Source organism: Ascaphus truei, chromosome 1 (assembly GCF_040206685.1).
Source record: "Ascaphus truei isolate aAscTru1 chromosome 1, aAscTru1.hap1, whole genome shotgun sequence".
Lineage (NCBI taxonomy): Eukaryota > Metazoa > Chordata > Amphibia > Anura > Ascaphidae > Ascaphus > Ascaphus truei.
Window position 1 is genome coordinate 537,004,160 of NC_134483.1, and position 16,328 is coordinate 537,020,487.

The 16,328-nt window shown below is 45.6% G+C and overlaps 1 protein-coding gene across 4 annotated transcripts in view; it reads left to right on the forward strand.

The window, feature by feature from the left end:
- Positions 1 to 16,328, forward strand: part of SIGLEC1 (sialic acid binding Ig like lectin 1) — a 159,463-nt gene that overhangs the window by 109,929 nt on the left and 33,206 nt on the right. For all 4 annotated transcript variants that reach the window (XM_075572857.1, XM_075572876.1, XM_075572867.1 and 1 more), the window contains 3 exons: positions 2,020 to 2,283; positions 12,198 to 12,452; positions 14,089 to 14,388. In XM_075572857.1, coding sequence (XP_075428972.1) covers positions 2,020 to 2,283; positions 12,198 to 12,452; positions 14,089 to 14,388 — 819 coding nt within the window. The remainder of the gene's footprint in view (positions 1 to 2,019; positions 2,284 to 12,197; positions 12,453 to 14,088; positions 14,389 to 16,328) is intronic.

Sequence of the window (16,328 nt, forward strand, 5' to 3'; positions counted from 1 at the left end):
CTGGAGCTTCATGCGCCGGGCTAGGGTTATGGGGGACAAGTCCTGAAATAGCTGGAGGGCAACCCCCTCAAACCGACAAGCTCCCTCCCCTCACGCTTTCTGGAAAATCGCTTCCCGGGTACGATAGTAATGCAAGTGGGCGATGACATCTCGTGGCTTGGCATTTGCTACCGGCTTACTCCTCAGAGCTCGGTGACACCTATCAATTATGAGCTCAGCCGCGGGGGTGTCCGGGAGCAGGGTCGCCATCCATCGGGTGACAAAGTCCTCCACCTCTGTTATTTCTTCAGGGATGCCGCGTATTCGCACATTGCTGTGGCGGTCCCGGTTCTCGGAGTCTTCCTGGCGGTCCGCCAGGTCCGAGATCTGGGCTTGGAGATAGGAGGTCTGTTTCTCTGCTTTTTTGACGGTTGCGGAGACGGTCGCCATTTTATCCTCCAGGGCCCCCGTTCTTTCGCCGAGGCCCTGCACCTCCTTCTTGAGCTCCTGTATCTCCACGCGAAAGAGCGACTTCTTGCCATTATAAAGGCGGTCAAAGTCGCAGCGCCATACAGGTTGCTGCTCCGGTGCCTCGTCCAATTCGTCCTCGTGGTCTGAACCCGAGCCCGCAGGGGAACCGGGCACCATTTCTGACTCTGCATCTCTAGCCGCAGACCGGCTAAGATATCTCCGTAAGTCACCCGTATTTTTCTTTTTTGATGATTGCGGAGCCATCCCTGCTATCTCCTGGTCTAGCGTGGGGGAACTTTGATCTCGGAATTCAAGTTTTTCTGGTTGTAATTATGTTAGTGCATTGGCGGGGGTAGGAGCTCTTGTCTTAAACAGCTATTCCCCTCACCATCGCGCATGCGCCTCCCGATAAGTTTTTTCTTAAGATAGGATTTGATTTCTTGGTTGCATTTTTGGATCAAATGTGAAGGTTTGGTTAAATCACCTTTTCAACTTAATTTTGATTTTCTTCCATTTGCAAGAGGAAAAACCCAGATATTATATTGAATGTAGTTAAATTTAGTAATCCCTCAATTTTACATAAAATGGTCTCATTTTTTTAAAAGTGTATAGTTTTCCTAGTTTATCATTTTGCAGTATCTATTGATGGTCGCATTTTTTTTTCACGGATTTGGATCCGCTTCAGATCGGTCGGTTCCTTTGGTCCGTGGATCCGTCTTAAAAAAGGGCGATTTTCTAAACACTGACAATCCACAAGGCAGATAAATAATCTGCAGTTGGATTATTATTAATCCGCACTCAGATTAAATCCGAGGGAGAGAGCAGATTTGTAACAATGTGAGTGCGTGTTCATCCGCCGCGCCAATTTCGTAGTCAGTATGGAATCCCAGTGCGGATTCTTACAAATCCGCCCAGGTCGTATCCAATGGCGGATTTGCCTGAATCCGCTCTGATTATTTTAGTACCTAATCCATGGACGGATTTTGGTAGGAAGGATGGATTTGGTAAAAAATAAAAACCCGGGAAACAAATTTGGACTGGTTCACCCATCTCTGGTATGTACATGTAATACGTTGTGCTGTAGGAAAAGGTGAACTCTGCAACACAGAGTGTGCGCCAGAGCTCACCTTTTCCTATAGCTCAACAGGGGGTCCGGATAACCCCCGTCTTTCTACTCCGGCTGCAAGACTGCACGGTCAATGTTGACCCTTCAGTGTACTGAATCTGTGAAAATTGGGAACTTGTTTTTTCTCCAATTTAGGTTCCCTCACATTTAATAATTTTTCACTTTATACTATTTTTTATTATCACTTTACAGATTAATGCACTTTAGCGCCCCATCTCTCTGTTTTCTGCATGTAATATGTTGTGTACAGTATGTTTTATTGTTACTGTTTTGCAAGGGCGAATTGTACTGCTCTGGAGAGTATGTTTTTACCTTCAAAATAAATGACAATCATAAATAGTTACGATTATTATTGTAACGATGTATTACATTTGGCCCTGGATTATGGATACATATACATATACTATTGAAAGGCTGCATGCGTGTTCATTCTGATCTTCCAGATTCCCCCAAAGGCGTAGACGTTTTAATCAAACCATCAGCAGAGAATATTAAGCAGGGCGATGCCGTGATTTTAACGTGCCATGTTAACAGCAGCAACCCAGCAGTCAGCAAGTACACCTGGTACAAGGATGGACAGCTTCATTCCGGGGAGGAGTTTGTCTCCTTTCACAGCATCTCCAGAAATGATTATGGAGACTATCGCTGCGAGGTGCAGAACACATTTGGAACTGGAGTTTCTGAAACCGTCCAGCTCGTTGTTTTCTGTAAGTAAATATTTATGGGGCTAACAACCCAGTTCTATTGTTTCTTCTCACACTGACCACTTCACTGCTAGATGTGCTGCCAATGCCCACACATTATCAATATTATACTGTGTCTTCAAGTTGCAAAGAGCAAAATATTGTGTAGTTTGTCCTTACTTTAAAATATAATTGGAGAGGATAGTAGCACTCACAAACAAATAATAACAAATCATGCCCAGCAGAGAATTACAATCCTCGCCCTTGATACGGCTTCGCACTTCAGAGTCACTTCCTGGGGTGTGACAGTTGCTCCATCTTCCATCTTTGAGTGTCTGCGTGAAATGCGTCGGGTTAAAGAACTGTAACTCTGCTGGGCATGATTGTTTATTAGTTTGTGAGCGCTATTATACTCTCCAATTATATTTTAAAGTAAAGACACACTACACTATAGTAAACAAAGGAGCCCCAATGCACATCCCATATGAGGGTATTTAGATTATCTATATATGTATTTTCTTCCCATAAGTATCGACCATTTAGTTCAAGCTTTTGGTCAAAACATGTTAAGCCAGCAACAACATCAAGGTAGACCCACTATATTTTCCTCTTTGTCATTCTTGAAGATGAGATTATGAAGAGCTGGAAATGTATCTGTTACACATGAGTGAAAGATTTATTTGTGAGACTTACTGGAGGAGCAGCACCCAGGGCCAGCTGGGGGTTTGGCTCGGTGCCGGGGGAGAGCGCCACGCCTCTTACCTGTATGTATGTACATTATGTATGTGTGTCTTTATGTATATAGCGCCATTAATGTACATAGCGCTTCACAGCAGTAATACACGTAATAATCATATCAATAACAAGAAATACAAATAACAGATCATGGGAATAAGGGCTTCAGACATATAAGTAACATTTAGGAAAAGGAGTCCCTGCTCCGAAGAGCTTACAATCTAATTGGTAGGTAGGAAGAACGTACAGAGACAGCAGGGGGACATTCTGGTAAGTGCGTCTGCAAGGGGCTAAGGTTTATGTGTCATGTGTCTAGTATTATCCACGGAGCTACTCGTATGCTTCGTTAAACAGGTATTTTTTAAGGTGGGTCTTAAAAGGTGGATAGAGAGGGTGCTAGTTGGGTATTGAGGGGAAGGGCATTCCAGAGGGGTGGGGCAGTCAGTGAGAGAGGTTTAATGCGGGAGAGTGTTCTAGATACAAAAAGGGTAGAGAGAAAACATCGTTGAGCGGAACGCAAGAGTCGGGATGGTGCATAGCGAGAAATTAGGGCTGCGATGTAGGGGGGGGGGGGCAGAAGAGTGTAAAGCTTTAAAAGTGAGGAGGAGAATTGAGTGTGAAATGCGGGATTTGATAGGAAGCCAGGAGAGTGATTTCAGCAGGGAAAACGCTGAGACAGATTTAGGAAAGAGTAGAGTGATTCTGGCAGCAGCGTTTAGGATACATTGTAGGGGAGATGTGTGAGAGACAGAAAGGCTGGACAGCAGGAGGTTACAGTAATCGAGGCGGGAGAGAATGAGGCATAGGAAGAAAGGAATCCGGCGCTACAGCATGTAACAAACTCCAGGGCACTTCCGGGTTAGAACAAAATCTTTATTGGACCTCACGAACACACAGCTACACCACAGTCTCCCCCTCAACGTGTTTCACGCTAGAATCAGCGCTTTGTTACATGTTGTAGCGCCAGATTCCTTTCTTCCTATGCCAATTCTTCAGAAGGCTGCACGCCCAGACATTGGAGATCAGAGGAGAGCAGGACCAGGTTTATGAGCCTACATAGGTAAGGTTTTTCCTTCCCGGCTTTGACTTTACTTTGGCCCATGCATACTCTCCAGCTCCACTCTATGTGACACACACTGACACCTAGTGTGCTTCTACCAAGCTGCCTGAGTGCAGGACAGATTTCTTTCACAGAGAGAATGAGGGCCTGTGTCAGAGTTTTAGCAGTCGAGCAACAGAGGAAAGGGCGTATCTTTGTAATATTGCAGAGGTAAAAGCGACAGGTTTCAGATACGTTTTGAATGTGAGAGGAAAATGTGAGAGAGGAGTCGAGTGTGACCCTTAAGCAGCGTGCTTGGGCTACCGGGTGAATGACAAAACTTCCAACAGTAATGTGGAAGGAGGTAGAGCCCTGTTTTTGCCATGTTAAGTTTAAGTCACGGAGGGCCATCCAGGAAGATATCGCAGAGAGACATTCAGCGACTTTGGTCTGTATAGCAGGTGTAAGGCCAGAGGTTGAAAGTCAATTTGTTTGTCGTCAGCATAGAGGAGATATTTGAACCCAAGAGATGTGATAAGAGGTTAGAGGGGTTGACACCAGAGGGAGTGGAAATTGCATGTGGGAGGCGAGGACAAGAACATGTAGAAATAAGACAGGGACCAGGATTGTGAGATATATCACCAGAAGCGAGGAGGAGAAGCATGGAAAGAAAGAGAATGTGTGAGGAGGATTTGTAGGGGTGTGTTTTGGTGCAGTGTCAGAGGGTGCAGGTAAGAAAGGAGTTCATGTGAACTGAGAAGTGGTGAAGGAAGGCGAGATGGAGATATATGAATAATGTTAGAGACATAATTAGGCTGGTAGAAAGAAGTACTTTGAGAAGAAGTGAGGTCACAGCAAATATAAACAATAAAGGTGGCATCACAGCAATAGTTTAGTGCTGAGACGTGCAGCCTGGGATAGATAATATCCTCTTTTCCAGCATAGTTCCAAATCCAGTAGGTGTTGTGTTGTTCACTCCTTTTGAACTCCCTTTTGAACCCCACACTGCATGCCACTTAAAACAGGTAACTTTAAACATGGGCTGCTACACAGCAAGAAGCTGCTAGGTCTGTAGTTATATAGCTAACAAGTGATCTGACTGACTAAGGTTCAGCCCAGCCAGCTCAATTAGCCCATGTGAGGCATATTAAAACAAATGGTACTTCTAAACAAGCTGTTGTCCTGTCTCTGCCTTTTCCAGCATCGCCTCCTGCTCCTCACCTCTGGCATCTCCTCCAGCTACATTTTGTAGTCATGACGTTGCTGCCTCATTTGATGTCGCGTTGTCACAAGGTGGGGATGCTGGAGCTTACAGACGCCCCCGCTCCCCCCCCCAGAAATCAGTTTAAATGTTATGGGGAAGAGCTTCTGGCCAATGTGAGCTTGGGGCTCTGTGCAGTGGCACCAATGGCACCATCATAAAGCCGGACTCGCCCAGCACCTCTCAAGGGGTGGTATAATAATATTATTATTAGAAAGCTTCCTCATTTCAATTTTCACTTTCTGTGCTTTGGTCATATTTGCATTTGGTGAAGCCTAAGCAGCCTTATTTCTTTGTGTGTTTTAAAAGCTGATGCAGGAAAACAAAGGGGCCCATGCACTAAGCGCCGTTTAAATAGCCATTTTTTTTTACAGCGTTGCTATCACGGTATGCAGAAAGGCCCGAATACCAGTGAGCGCAACATTTGCAAAAATGTTGAGTAGCCGGCGACGTGATGATCGACCCTCTGGAAAGTACTCACCCGGCAACTTCTAATCTGCTGCAGAGAGAGCCGCCTCTACCTGCGCAAATCTTGTCCGAAAATATTTTATTTTAATTTTATTACTAGTGTATATGAGCAGGGGGTCCCCAGATCAGAACCGCATTGATTTCAGGTACAGGGACCCCTTGCTTCCCGAGATACAGGCCCCATTAGGGAGTGCCGGTATCCCTATGCATTTGATTGCCACGGTCACGTGACGCGGGACATTTATGTGCATAGGAGATACCGGCACTCCATAACAGGGCCTGTATCTCGGGAAGCAGGGGGTCCCCGGACCTCAAATCAATGCGGTTCTGCTCCAAGGACCCCTTACTACAATACACTAGTAATAAAACCCTAATTAAAAATGTAACACATTAGTTACCGTGGCAGCTATCTTTTATGGTAATGAAGCTCCTTTAATGTAATTTGTATTAATAGTGTGCGAGAGTAGGGGGTCTTCTGAGCTGAAGCGCTTTGATTTCAGCCTCAGTGACCCCCTGCTTCCTGAGTTACAGGCCCTGGTATGGGGCATCGGGGTCAGTATCACCGCGATTTTTAAATCATCCGCATCACGTGACCGGGGGATTTAAATAATAAAGGAGATACCGGCACCCAATATCTGGGCCTATAACTCGGGAAGTAGGGGTTTCCCGATGCTGAAATCAAGGCGGTTCAGCTCAAGAGACCCCCTGCTCCCGCACACTAATAATAAAAATTACATAAAAGCAGCTTCATTACCTTAGCGGATAGCCGCTAAGGCAATGAAGGGGTTAAGCACAACAGCAGCTTTATTGAGGGCAAAGGGGATGATTGAAGCGGGTACTTGGCCCTTCACTCACCCCCTCTGCCCCAATAAACATTACACTATGTACTAACCACAAATACACAACCCACCCACCCCCTGTGCCCCCACATAAACCCATCAATTATTTATTTTAAACACATTATTGATACCAGAGGCTGGCGGGGGACCCCACGGGTGTCCACTTACCCCTGCCATCATGAAGGGCGTCATCATGAAGGTGCTTCTCACCACCTTCTTGCCAACTTTTCCTGACGAGACGATTTTCAGTGAAAATCTCAATTCTAGAGCGGCGATTCGCCCTGATAAGCTAAATCGGGGCTACTAGAATTGCACGAGTTTGGAAAGCTGGCTATAAGTGGCAATAAGTGGCTTATTGCCGAACGTTTGGCGATTTTTTTTTTCTCTAAATTTTTTTTTGATGTAGAGCTCTCTTATCGCCGACTTATTGGGACTTACTGAATAGCAGTAGGCTTTTTTGGCAATAAGGTGGCAATAAGGTGGCGATAAGCAGCTTATCGCTGCTTAGTGCATAGTCCCCAAAGACTCTAACTTACTGGACGTAGCCAGATGAACAAGTTAGAATAATAAACTCTAATACTTTCAACAGGATATATAGTTATGTGTGCATGTGATCTTGTGCCCAATAAGATGGAAATCAGGCAGACTGTTCTCCAGGCAAATTGCAGGTGCAGTACAGTACCTGCAGATCTGTGATAGGATTCATGATGCTCTTAAGCAAGGACACAGATGCTGGGCTGAATGATCCCAGGGCCATGATGCAAAATGTAACCTCCGGGATGAAGGTCACCTTGAGCCTGTGCTTGGCTTTCACCATACGGTGTTTAGGGTTAAACGGTCAGGCATGTAGTCTGTTCTGGGATTTCCTTATTCAATTCCCAGCGAGCCAGAAAGGTCTCAGTAACAGCAGAACCAAGACCCAGGCTGCCAGTGGAGCAGGCAGCAGCAGTCACAGACAGAAAGAGCAGGCAGCAGTCACTGTCAGGAAGAGCAGACAGCAGCAGTCACAGACAGGAAGAGCAGGCAGCAGCAGTCACAGATAGGAAGAGCAGACAGCAGCAGTCACTGTCAGGAAGAGCTGACAGCAGCAGTCACTGTCAGGAAGAGCAGACAGCAGCAGTCACTGTCAGGGAGAGCAGGCAGCAGCAGTCACAGATAGGAAGAGCAGGCAGCAGCAGTCACTGTCAGGAAGAGCTGACAGCAGCAGTCACTGTCAGGAAGAGCAGACAGCAGCAGTCACTGTCAGGGAGAGCAGGCAGCAGCAGTCACAGATAGGAAGAGCAGACAGCAGCAGTCACTGTCAGGGAGAGCAGGCAGCAGCAGTCACAGATAGGAAGAGCAGACAGCAGCAGTCACTGTCAGGAAGAGCTGACAGCAGCAGTCACTGTCAGGAAGAGCAGACAGCAGCAGTCACTGTCAGGGAGAGCAGGCAGCAGCAGTCACAGATAGGAAGAGCAGGCAGCAGCAGTCACTGTCAGGAAGAGCTGACAGCAGCAGTCACTGTCAGGAAGAGCAGACAGCAGCAGTCACTGTCAGGGAGAGCAGGCAGCAGCAGTCACTGTCAGGAAGAGCTGACAGCAGCAGTCACTGTCAGGAAGAGCTGACAGCAGCAGTCACTGTCAGGAAGAGCTGACAGCAGCAGTCACTGTCAGGAAGAGCAGACAGCAGCAGTCACTGTCAGGGAGAGCAGGCAGCAGCAGTCACTGTCAGGGAGAGCAGACAGCAGCAGTCACAGATAGGAAGAGCAGGCAGCAGTCACTGTCAGGGAGAGCAGACAGCAGCAGTCACAGATAGGAAGAGCAGGCAGCAGCAGTCACTGTCAGGAAGAGCAGACAGCAGCAGTCACTGTCAGGGAGAGCAGACAGCAGCAGTCACAGATAGGAAGAGCAGGCAGCAGTCACTGTCAGGGAGAGCAGACAGCAGCAGTCACTGTCAGGAAGAGCAGACAGCAGCAGTCACAGATAGGAAGAGCAGGCAGCAGCAGTCACTGTCAGGGAGAGCAGGCAGCAGTCACTGTCAGGGAGAGCAGACAGCAGCAGTCACTGTCAGGAAGAGCAGACAGCAGCAGTCACAGACAGGAAGAGCAGACAGCAGCAGTCACAGACAGGAAGAGCAGGCAGCAGCAGTCACTGTCAGGAAGAGCAGGCAGCAGTCACTGTCAGGGAGAGCAGACAGCAGCAGTCACTGTCAGGAAGAGCAGACAGCAGCAGTCACAGACAGGAAGAGCAGGCAGCAGCAGTCACAGATAGGAAGAGCAGACAGCAGCAGTCACAGATAGGAAGAGCAGGCAGCAGCAGTCACTGTCAGGAAGAGCTGACAGCAGCAGTCACTGTCAGGAAGAGCAGACAGCAGCAGTCACTGTCAGGGAAAGCAGGCAGCAGCAGTCACTGTCAGGGAGAGCAGACAGCAGCAGTCACAGATAGGAAGAGCAGGCAGCAGCAGTCACTGTCAGGAAGAGCAGACAGCAGCAGTCACTGTCAGGGAGAGCAGACAGCAGCAGTCACAGATAGGAAGAGCAGGCAGCAGTCACTGTCAGGGAGAGCAGACAGCAGCAGTCACTGTCAGGAAGAGCAGACAGCAGCAGTCACAGATAGGAAGAGCAGGCAGCAGTCACTGTCAGGAAGAGCAGACAGCAGCAGTCACTGTCAGGAAGAGCAGACAGCAGCAGTCACTGTCAGGGAGAGCAGACAGCAGCAGTCACTGTCAGGGAGAGCAGACAGCAGCAGTCACAGACAGGAAGAGCTGACAGCAGCAGTCACTGTCAGGGAGAGCAGGCAGCAGCAGTCACTGCCAGGGAGAGCAGGAGAACCGGGTGTATATCCCGGTCAGGGTAAGCTCACTGAAACGGGCGCCCTGCACCTAGAAAAGCCTAGATTTCCCCCCAGACGCCCAGTAAATGTACTTTTACCTGCATCTTGTGTTATTCTTCTTAGTTGTACGTGGGTATACCGAAATAAACTACATTTTGTTTCTACTCTCTTGTTTTGCCTAATGCATGAGCCCGGTACAAATATAAAAGGTGTTAAAAGTTCCTGATCTCCTGTGACATGCAGTACCAGCATTTAATAACAATATATCCAAAAAGGGAGTTGTCGTGGGAAGGGTTTTTTTTTCTTTTTCTTGAAAGCATAAATTTACCAAGGTACAGAGCAAGCATTGCCACACTGCCGGGGGGCGTCCCTGATAAACGCTTAGAGGCCTAATAATATCCAGGAACAAGAAACGAAACTGTCACACAGCAGAATCCGAGAAAGTGCAGCTCAAAAGACCACAAGAGAAATGAAACCAGAATCAAAGTGAATTTATACTGCCCATTTATTTTTATTATTATTTCATAATGGCTTTTTCACCCAAACACCAAAGATTAATTGTGAAATATCTGCAAACTTTCTGCTTTAGATAAATAGGGCTGAAAAAAAATAAAAACATTTTTTTTTTGCTCTGATGTTCCACAAATTGCTTTATCACAGCGCCAGAAAACGCACCTTAAAAATTAACAGGATTTCTTCTTTGAATAAATCCACTGCCGTTTGTCTAGCCCCAGATTCCCCCCGTTTTACAGCCGAGAGACCTTGATTAGTCCTGTGTTTCCTGTGATATTGGTGATCATGCTATTGGCAGATACTGTTGGCTAACTTAATTTATGACATTACTGTTACAAATTAAAGGGAACATGTTTAATAGCAGAGTACTTACACTGTATTGTAATTAACTCCATGTAGGACAGGGGGGGGGGGCAACTCCGCCTCAAGGGCCATCAACAGGACAAGTTTTCAGGATATCCCTGCTTCAGCACAGGTGGTCAACTCCAACCCTCAAGGGCCACCAACAGGATATCCCAGCTTCAGCACAGGTGGCTCAATCTGTGGCTCCGAAGACTGAGCCATTGATTGAGCTACCTGTGCTTGTCACGGTAGACCAGGTCTTTTAACACCATTTATATTTAAGGGATCAATCACAGGGCAAAACAAGGCAGTGAAATAAAATTAGGTTTATTTTGGATAAATCCTTGGAAACACACAAGAATACAAAAATATACACACTTATGAGGGTCTGGGGAATGAGATCTACCTTTTTTAGGTGCAGGAACCCACTTCAAATGGGTTTACCTTGTTCACTTATCTGCTTCAGGATATCAGAGGGCTGCACACAGCAGCCATTCTGACATGAACCTCCAGCTGGTCACAGTCCAACTCCACACTCCTTCCCAGAGTGTGTCTCTCAGATGGCCCTCTCCACACTCCTTCCCAGAGTGTGTCTCTCAGATGGCCCTCTCCACACTCCTCCCCAGAGTGGACTAGTGCTCTGATCAGCAGTGTTCCTTATATACCCCTTGGTGGCTGTCCTTTAACATTGAGCAAGGGTAGCCAGCCATGAGAAACAGTGCCTGGGGCTGCTAACTCATTCTATTAACTAGTGCCCTTCCTTTGTTCTTATCATATATTTTCTATAGAACAGTTCAGCTAAAAGGATTTACAAAAACTCCCTCCATAGGACAGGCACATAACTTAATTTACATTTGCAGGGCTAACATGTTAATTCCATCACCACACAATACCAAACTACTGTATCCAGCTGGGGGGAATTGCTAACACAGGCATAAATACAGACATAAAGTGATTATGTAAAAGACAGGACATAGAATTACAGCTACATAACAATGTTGATTCACTGGGGGATTGCATTTACAGGGAATAAAGAATACAGGCTTTGAAATACATTCCCTGTTCTCCCCTAGATATTAAATTACATTTGGCTGAAATAAGCCTTGCATAGATGGCCAAGTTACATGGATTTAAAGGTAAATAGCTGGGATTTCTCTTTATTAGGTCCCCCAGCTACCCATACCGTCAAATTGCTGAAGCAGGGATAACCTGACCTGTTGGTTTCCCTTGAGGGCTGGAGTTGGAATCCCTGATGTAGGGGTACAGTAGATGCAGTAACTGCCTTTGACTTGTACAGCAGAGGTATTCCGTGTATTCCAACCTGTGTTGTGAAATGGGACAGTGTGTTAACTCTTCCCGCTGCCAGAGAATCCATCAACATATTACTTGCAATCCATCGCTGACCCCTCTGGAAGCCAACAGGTTAAAGGAAATGCAACCAAACACCTGTCCATGTATGTACTGTATGTATGTATGTATGTATGCCTTTATTTATACAGCGCCATTAATGTACATAGCGCTTCACAGCAGTAATACACATGACAATCATATAAATAGCAAATTAGTACAAATAACAGATCATGGGAATAAGTGCTTCAGACATACTGTAAAAGTAACATTTAGGAAAAGTAGTCCCTGCTCTGAAGAGCTTACAATCTAATTGGTAAGTAGGAAGAACATACAGAGACATTAGGAGGGTGTTCTGGTAAGTGCGTCTGCAAGGGGCCAAGGTTTATGTATGAGGTGTAAAGTATCAGCCACGGAGCTACTCATATGCTTCGTTAAGAAGGTGTGTTTTAAGGTGGGTCATAAAGGTGGATAGAAAGGGTTCCAGTCGGGTATTGAGGGGAAGGCCGTTCCAGAGGTGTGGGCCAGTCACCTCCATCTAACTTGATCTCGCAATTTCACAGTTTTCTTCAATTTTTTCCCAGCTGCGAAAACGTTGGTGAGTCCTCACTCAGAGATCAGAGAAGGGGAAGCAGTGACTTTGACATGTGAAGTTCCTGGGGCCAAGCAACAGGAAGTCAATTACAGCTGGTTCAAGAATAATATCTGGATTAAGGAAGGATCTGTGAGGTCTATAATGTTCCATGAAGTTGCTGTCGCTGATGCTGGTTATTACTACTGCAAAATACAGAATGATAAAGGCAGTGACTCCTCACCACCTATAATTTTAAATGTCTTATGTAGGTTTGATTATTTGTTCTTCATTATACTGTGTATTCCACTAGCTGAATGTACCCAACATTGCTCTCACCCTCCTCCTCCTCCTCACTCTCACCCACTACCCCATTCTCTCACCTTCCCCTCATCTCTCTCCTCCTCCTCTCACCCCCTACCCCATCCTCTCACCTTCCCCTCATCCCTCTCCTCCTCCTCTCACCCCTACCCCATTCTCTCACCTTCCCCTCATCACTCTCCTCCTCCTCTCACCCCTCTACCCCATTCTCTCACCTTCCCCTCATCTCTCTCCTCCTCTCACCCCCTACCCCATTCTCTCACCTTCCCCTCATCCCTCTCCTCCTCTTACCCTCTACCCCATTCTCTCACCTTCCCCTCATCCCTCTCCTCATCCTCTCACCTCCTACCCCATTCTCTCACCTTCTCCTCTCTCTCTCCTCTCACCCCCTACCCCATTCTCTCACCTTCCCCTCATCCCTCTCCTCCTCTCACCCCCTACCCCATTCTCTCACCTTCCCCTTATCCCTCTCCTCCTCCTCCCGCCCCCTACCCCATTCTCTCACTTTCCCCTCATCCATCTCACCCCCCCCCCTCCCCATCCCTCTCCTCCTCTCACTCAGGCTGCACGTGAACAGAGCTCCAAAACATTTGGTTTGAAATTGATTTTATTGTTTTCTAATTTAATTTCAGTTGATATATTTTGGTGTGGGAAAGGGGAATACACTGTGTGTTTTGTAGGGAGTTTGGGGTTTATCTGGTTGTTTAAAAAACGTTTTTAGTTTCCACCCAGAGGCTGCAGTGATTCAACCCAGCACAGCTATAATTTTGCTGGGCTGGTAACTGCAGCTTCAACCCCTCTCCCCCCTCCCCACCACTGGTTGTTTGGTTTTCTTATTCACTTTTATTTTAAGTTGATTTGTTTTTCATTTAGATTTGGGAGCTCTATGCTTTTAAACAAAGGAATACTAAGGTGCAGCTCCTTGCTAGGGAGAGAGGAATTAATAAGGGAGGCAATAAATAAACTGCAGTGATTTGAAAGCTGCCTTTTTTCCTCCCTTAGCAGAGAGGTATTTAATTAGTTCTTAAAGGGACAGCTCCTCTCTCCCTACAGTAGGCACTATCACCTCCCCTGACATAGAGGCTTTTAATATCATGCTTAAGGGGAGGAGGGATAGTAGAGCAACGAGGGCTGCACCCGGGCACAGGACCCCAAAGCCTAAGGTCCCCAGGAGCACTAACCATGGTCACAGCCCTCAGCCTGGTACATCCAGTGCCCTGGCCTCACCTCCTGCTGGTAGCTTAACCCCTGCAGCCCCAGCTACATCCTGGGCGCAGGTGGCAGCTGCTGGCATTAACCTCAGAAACAACAACACTGGGGCCACACCTTGCCTAAGCAGGAAACATGGGATGAGGTGCTAATATTAACATGTATTAATTATGCAACACAGTAACAATGCAAACATCATTTTAACATGGCATAAACGTGTACAATACCAGGATATAAGGAGGACCCTGCTCCAAGCAGCTAATGAAGAAAGGTCAACAATATCGTTTTCCTGCTGGTCAGTCATACATAGCTTAGGCCTACTGACTAACCTTGAATGTTTGGCCATCATCTCATGCTTTTTGTCTCTCTTGCAGATCCTCCAAGAATCCCAACAATGACCTCATTCTTAGAGGTTCAGGAAGGGAAATTGGCCATTATTCACTGCAATGTTGACAGTAATCCTGTGTCTGAACTAATGCTGTACAGGAATGGACATCTCATATTTACCACCACCTCTCACAGCGCCCCCAACCAGAGGCTCAGCGTGACCTCCACACGGAATTCTCTGAAGCTGGAGATACAGAACGTGGTGCTGTCTGATGAAGGAAACTACAGTTGCTCTGCTCAAAACCGTATTGGAAACTCAACAACAAGTCTTCACTTCAGTGTAGAAAGTGAGTACTGTAGCTCCTGCTTCCAAATAACTTAGTGACTGTACTAGGATGTGGGGCGCTGTTCAAATAAATGAATACACTGGAATTGTTGTGCCTTCATGTGAATCGATATACCAGATTGCACAATCCTGAAACTTAACTCATTCAGCCGTAGATAGAAGAATTAAGAATCACAATAAATCCCTTTCTCCAAAGAGCTTGCATTATAATTTCTGGTGGGTGAGGAATAAGGTGATATAGTAATTTGCCAAGTATAAAACCCAGTTGCGTGCGCTCTCTAAATACCTTAGGTTGGGGAATGAGTCATACAAAAATGTAAATAATGAGCGTGACTAGAGAAACCTGATACTAAATATAAATGGTAACCCCTGAATAAGTAGTGATGGGTAATCTGGTATAAGATTAAAACGAAACTTTATTTTACAAACTAAATCAAATAATAGGGGTGAGTGAAATCCCCAGACAATTGGTGACGGTTAAAACCACCAGAGAATGATAGGCACATTCTGACATAGGCAAATTCTGACAGTTACAGGCTTGTACCTGTCTTATTCCTGTTTTTTCATCCTAGTCATTTTTTATTATGAAATTAAATTAACTATGGGGTTTTGTTTTTATTTGATTAAATCCCAACCTTTGGAATATTGGTGTGTCAAAATGTAATCATTGAGTACAAACATTAATTTGTATAGCTCTGCTACTGATTTAAAGTCAGTTTAAATGTAAACGGCAGCCAAAGCTGCTGTTTTTATTTTCATTTTTATTTTTCCCCCTTCTAATATGGACATTAATACAATCCACACAATGATAAGTAATTAGCTAAGTTGCCAATCGATCCGTTCTCCTGTGATCGATCGGCGAAGATTCGGCTCAGGGGTTCACTATATGGCTGCAGAGGTGTTTTCTGCAGTCAGTGGAACGCATTTTCATATTAATATGACAAAGTTCTGTGGGGAAGATCATGTGACCAGGCAGTCACTGGATACAATTGGTGCACTGCTAGAGAGAGAGAGGGCAGGGCCCAAAAAGGGTGTGCCAGAGCCGGTTTCAGAAGAGGAAGTGGATGTGACTTTGTAAATGGTTGCTATAGAAACAAAAAATGCTTGTTACATTATAATGCATTAAAAATGTAATTGAGTTGTTTTTTTTTTTAAATGCTACAAGTATTTTTTCATAGTTCAAAACTGATTTATTAAAAAAAAAAAATCACCTGTAGGATATTGCTTGGACTGCAGATCTAAGATGAAGTCCCAGTCATCAGTACATTGGGGTCTGTGCCCTAGGGCAATTTTCCAGTAGCGTTGACGCAAATAACGTCATTTTCAACTTGTGTCTGTATGCATCCATGTAACACGCACTTTTCTCTCAATGTTTAGGATGTTTGCTTCACTTTTTCTTCTGTCTGTGTCACAAAATCTGTCACGTTTACGATCAAGTAACTTTTGGCTTCTAAAAATCTGCACACGTTGTAGGAAACAATGTCTTTAATTTGATGCACTGTGCTCCAAACATGAGTGCAATGCATCCAAACACACCCCCTCCCCTTCCACGGTGTCTTGCTGCTTACCCTCACTTATTCCTCTAGTTTTGTTCTTTTTTGATTTATTTATTTGTTGTAAATGCCTAAAACACATGAACAAAAACCTGAAACCCACCATATTAATGTTGTGTCTGTATCCTTTATTACCTACGGCCGATCCTGGAATGCTAATTAATAGATCTCCATTATGTATATGAAATACAATATTAATGATAATAGTACTTTTTTCATGGTATCGAATGTTGAGTGTGTGAGCAGCGAGGGACATGCAGCTTATCACACCCTTCCCACCTCTCCGGTTTTGGTGCCTGAGGATCAGGAGATGGAATAACTTGCCCAAGGTCATAAGGATTTGACCTTGGGGATTTAAAACCAGGTTTAAATCAGCTTTGCACGTAGT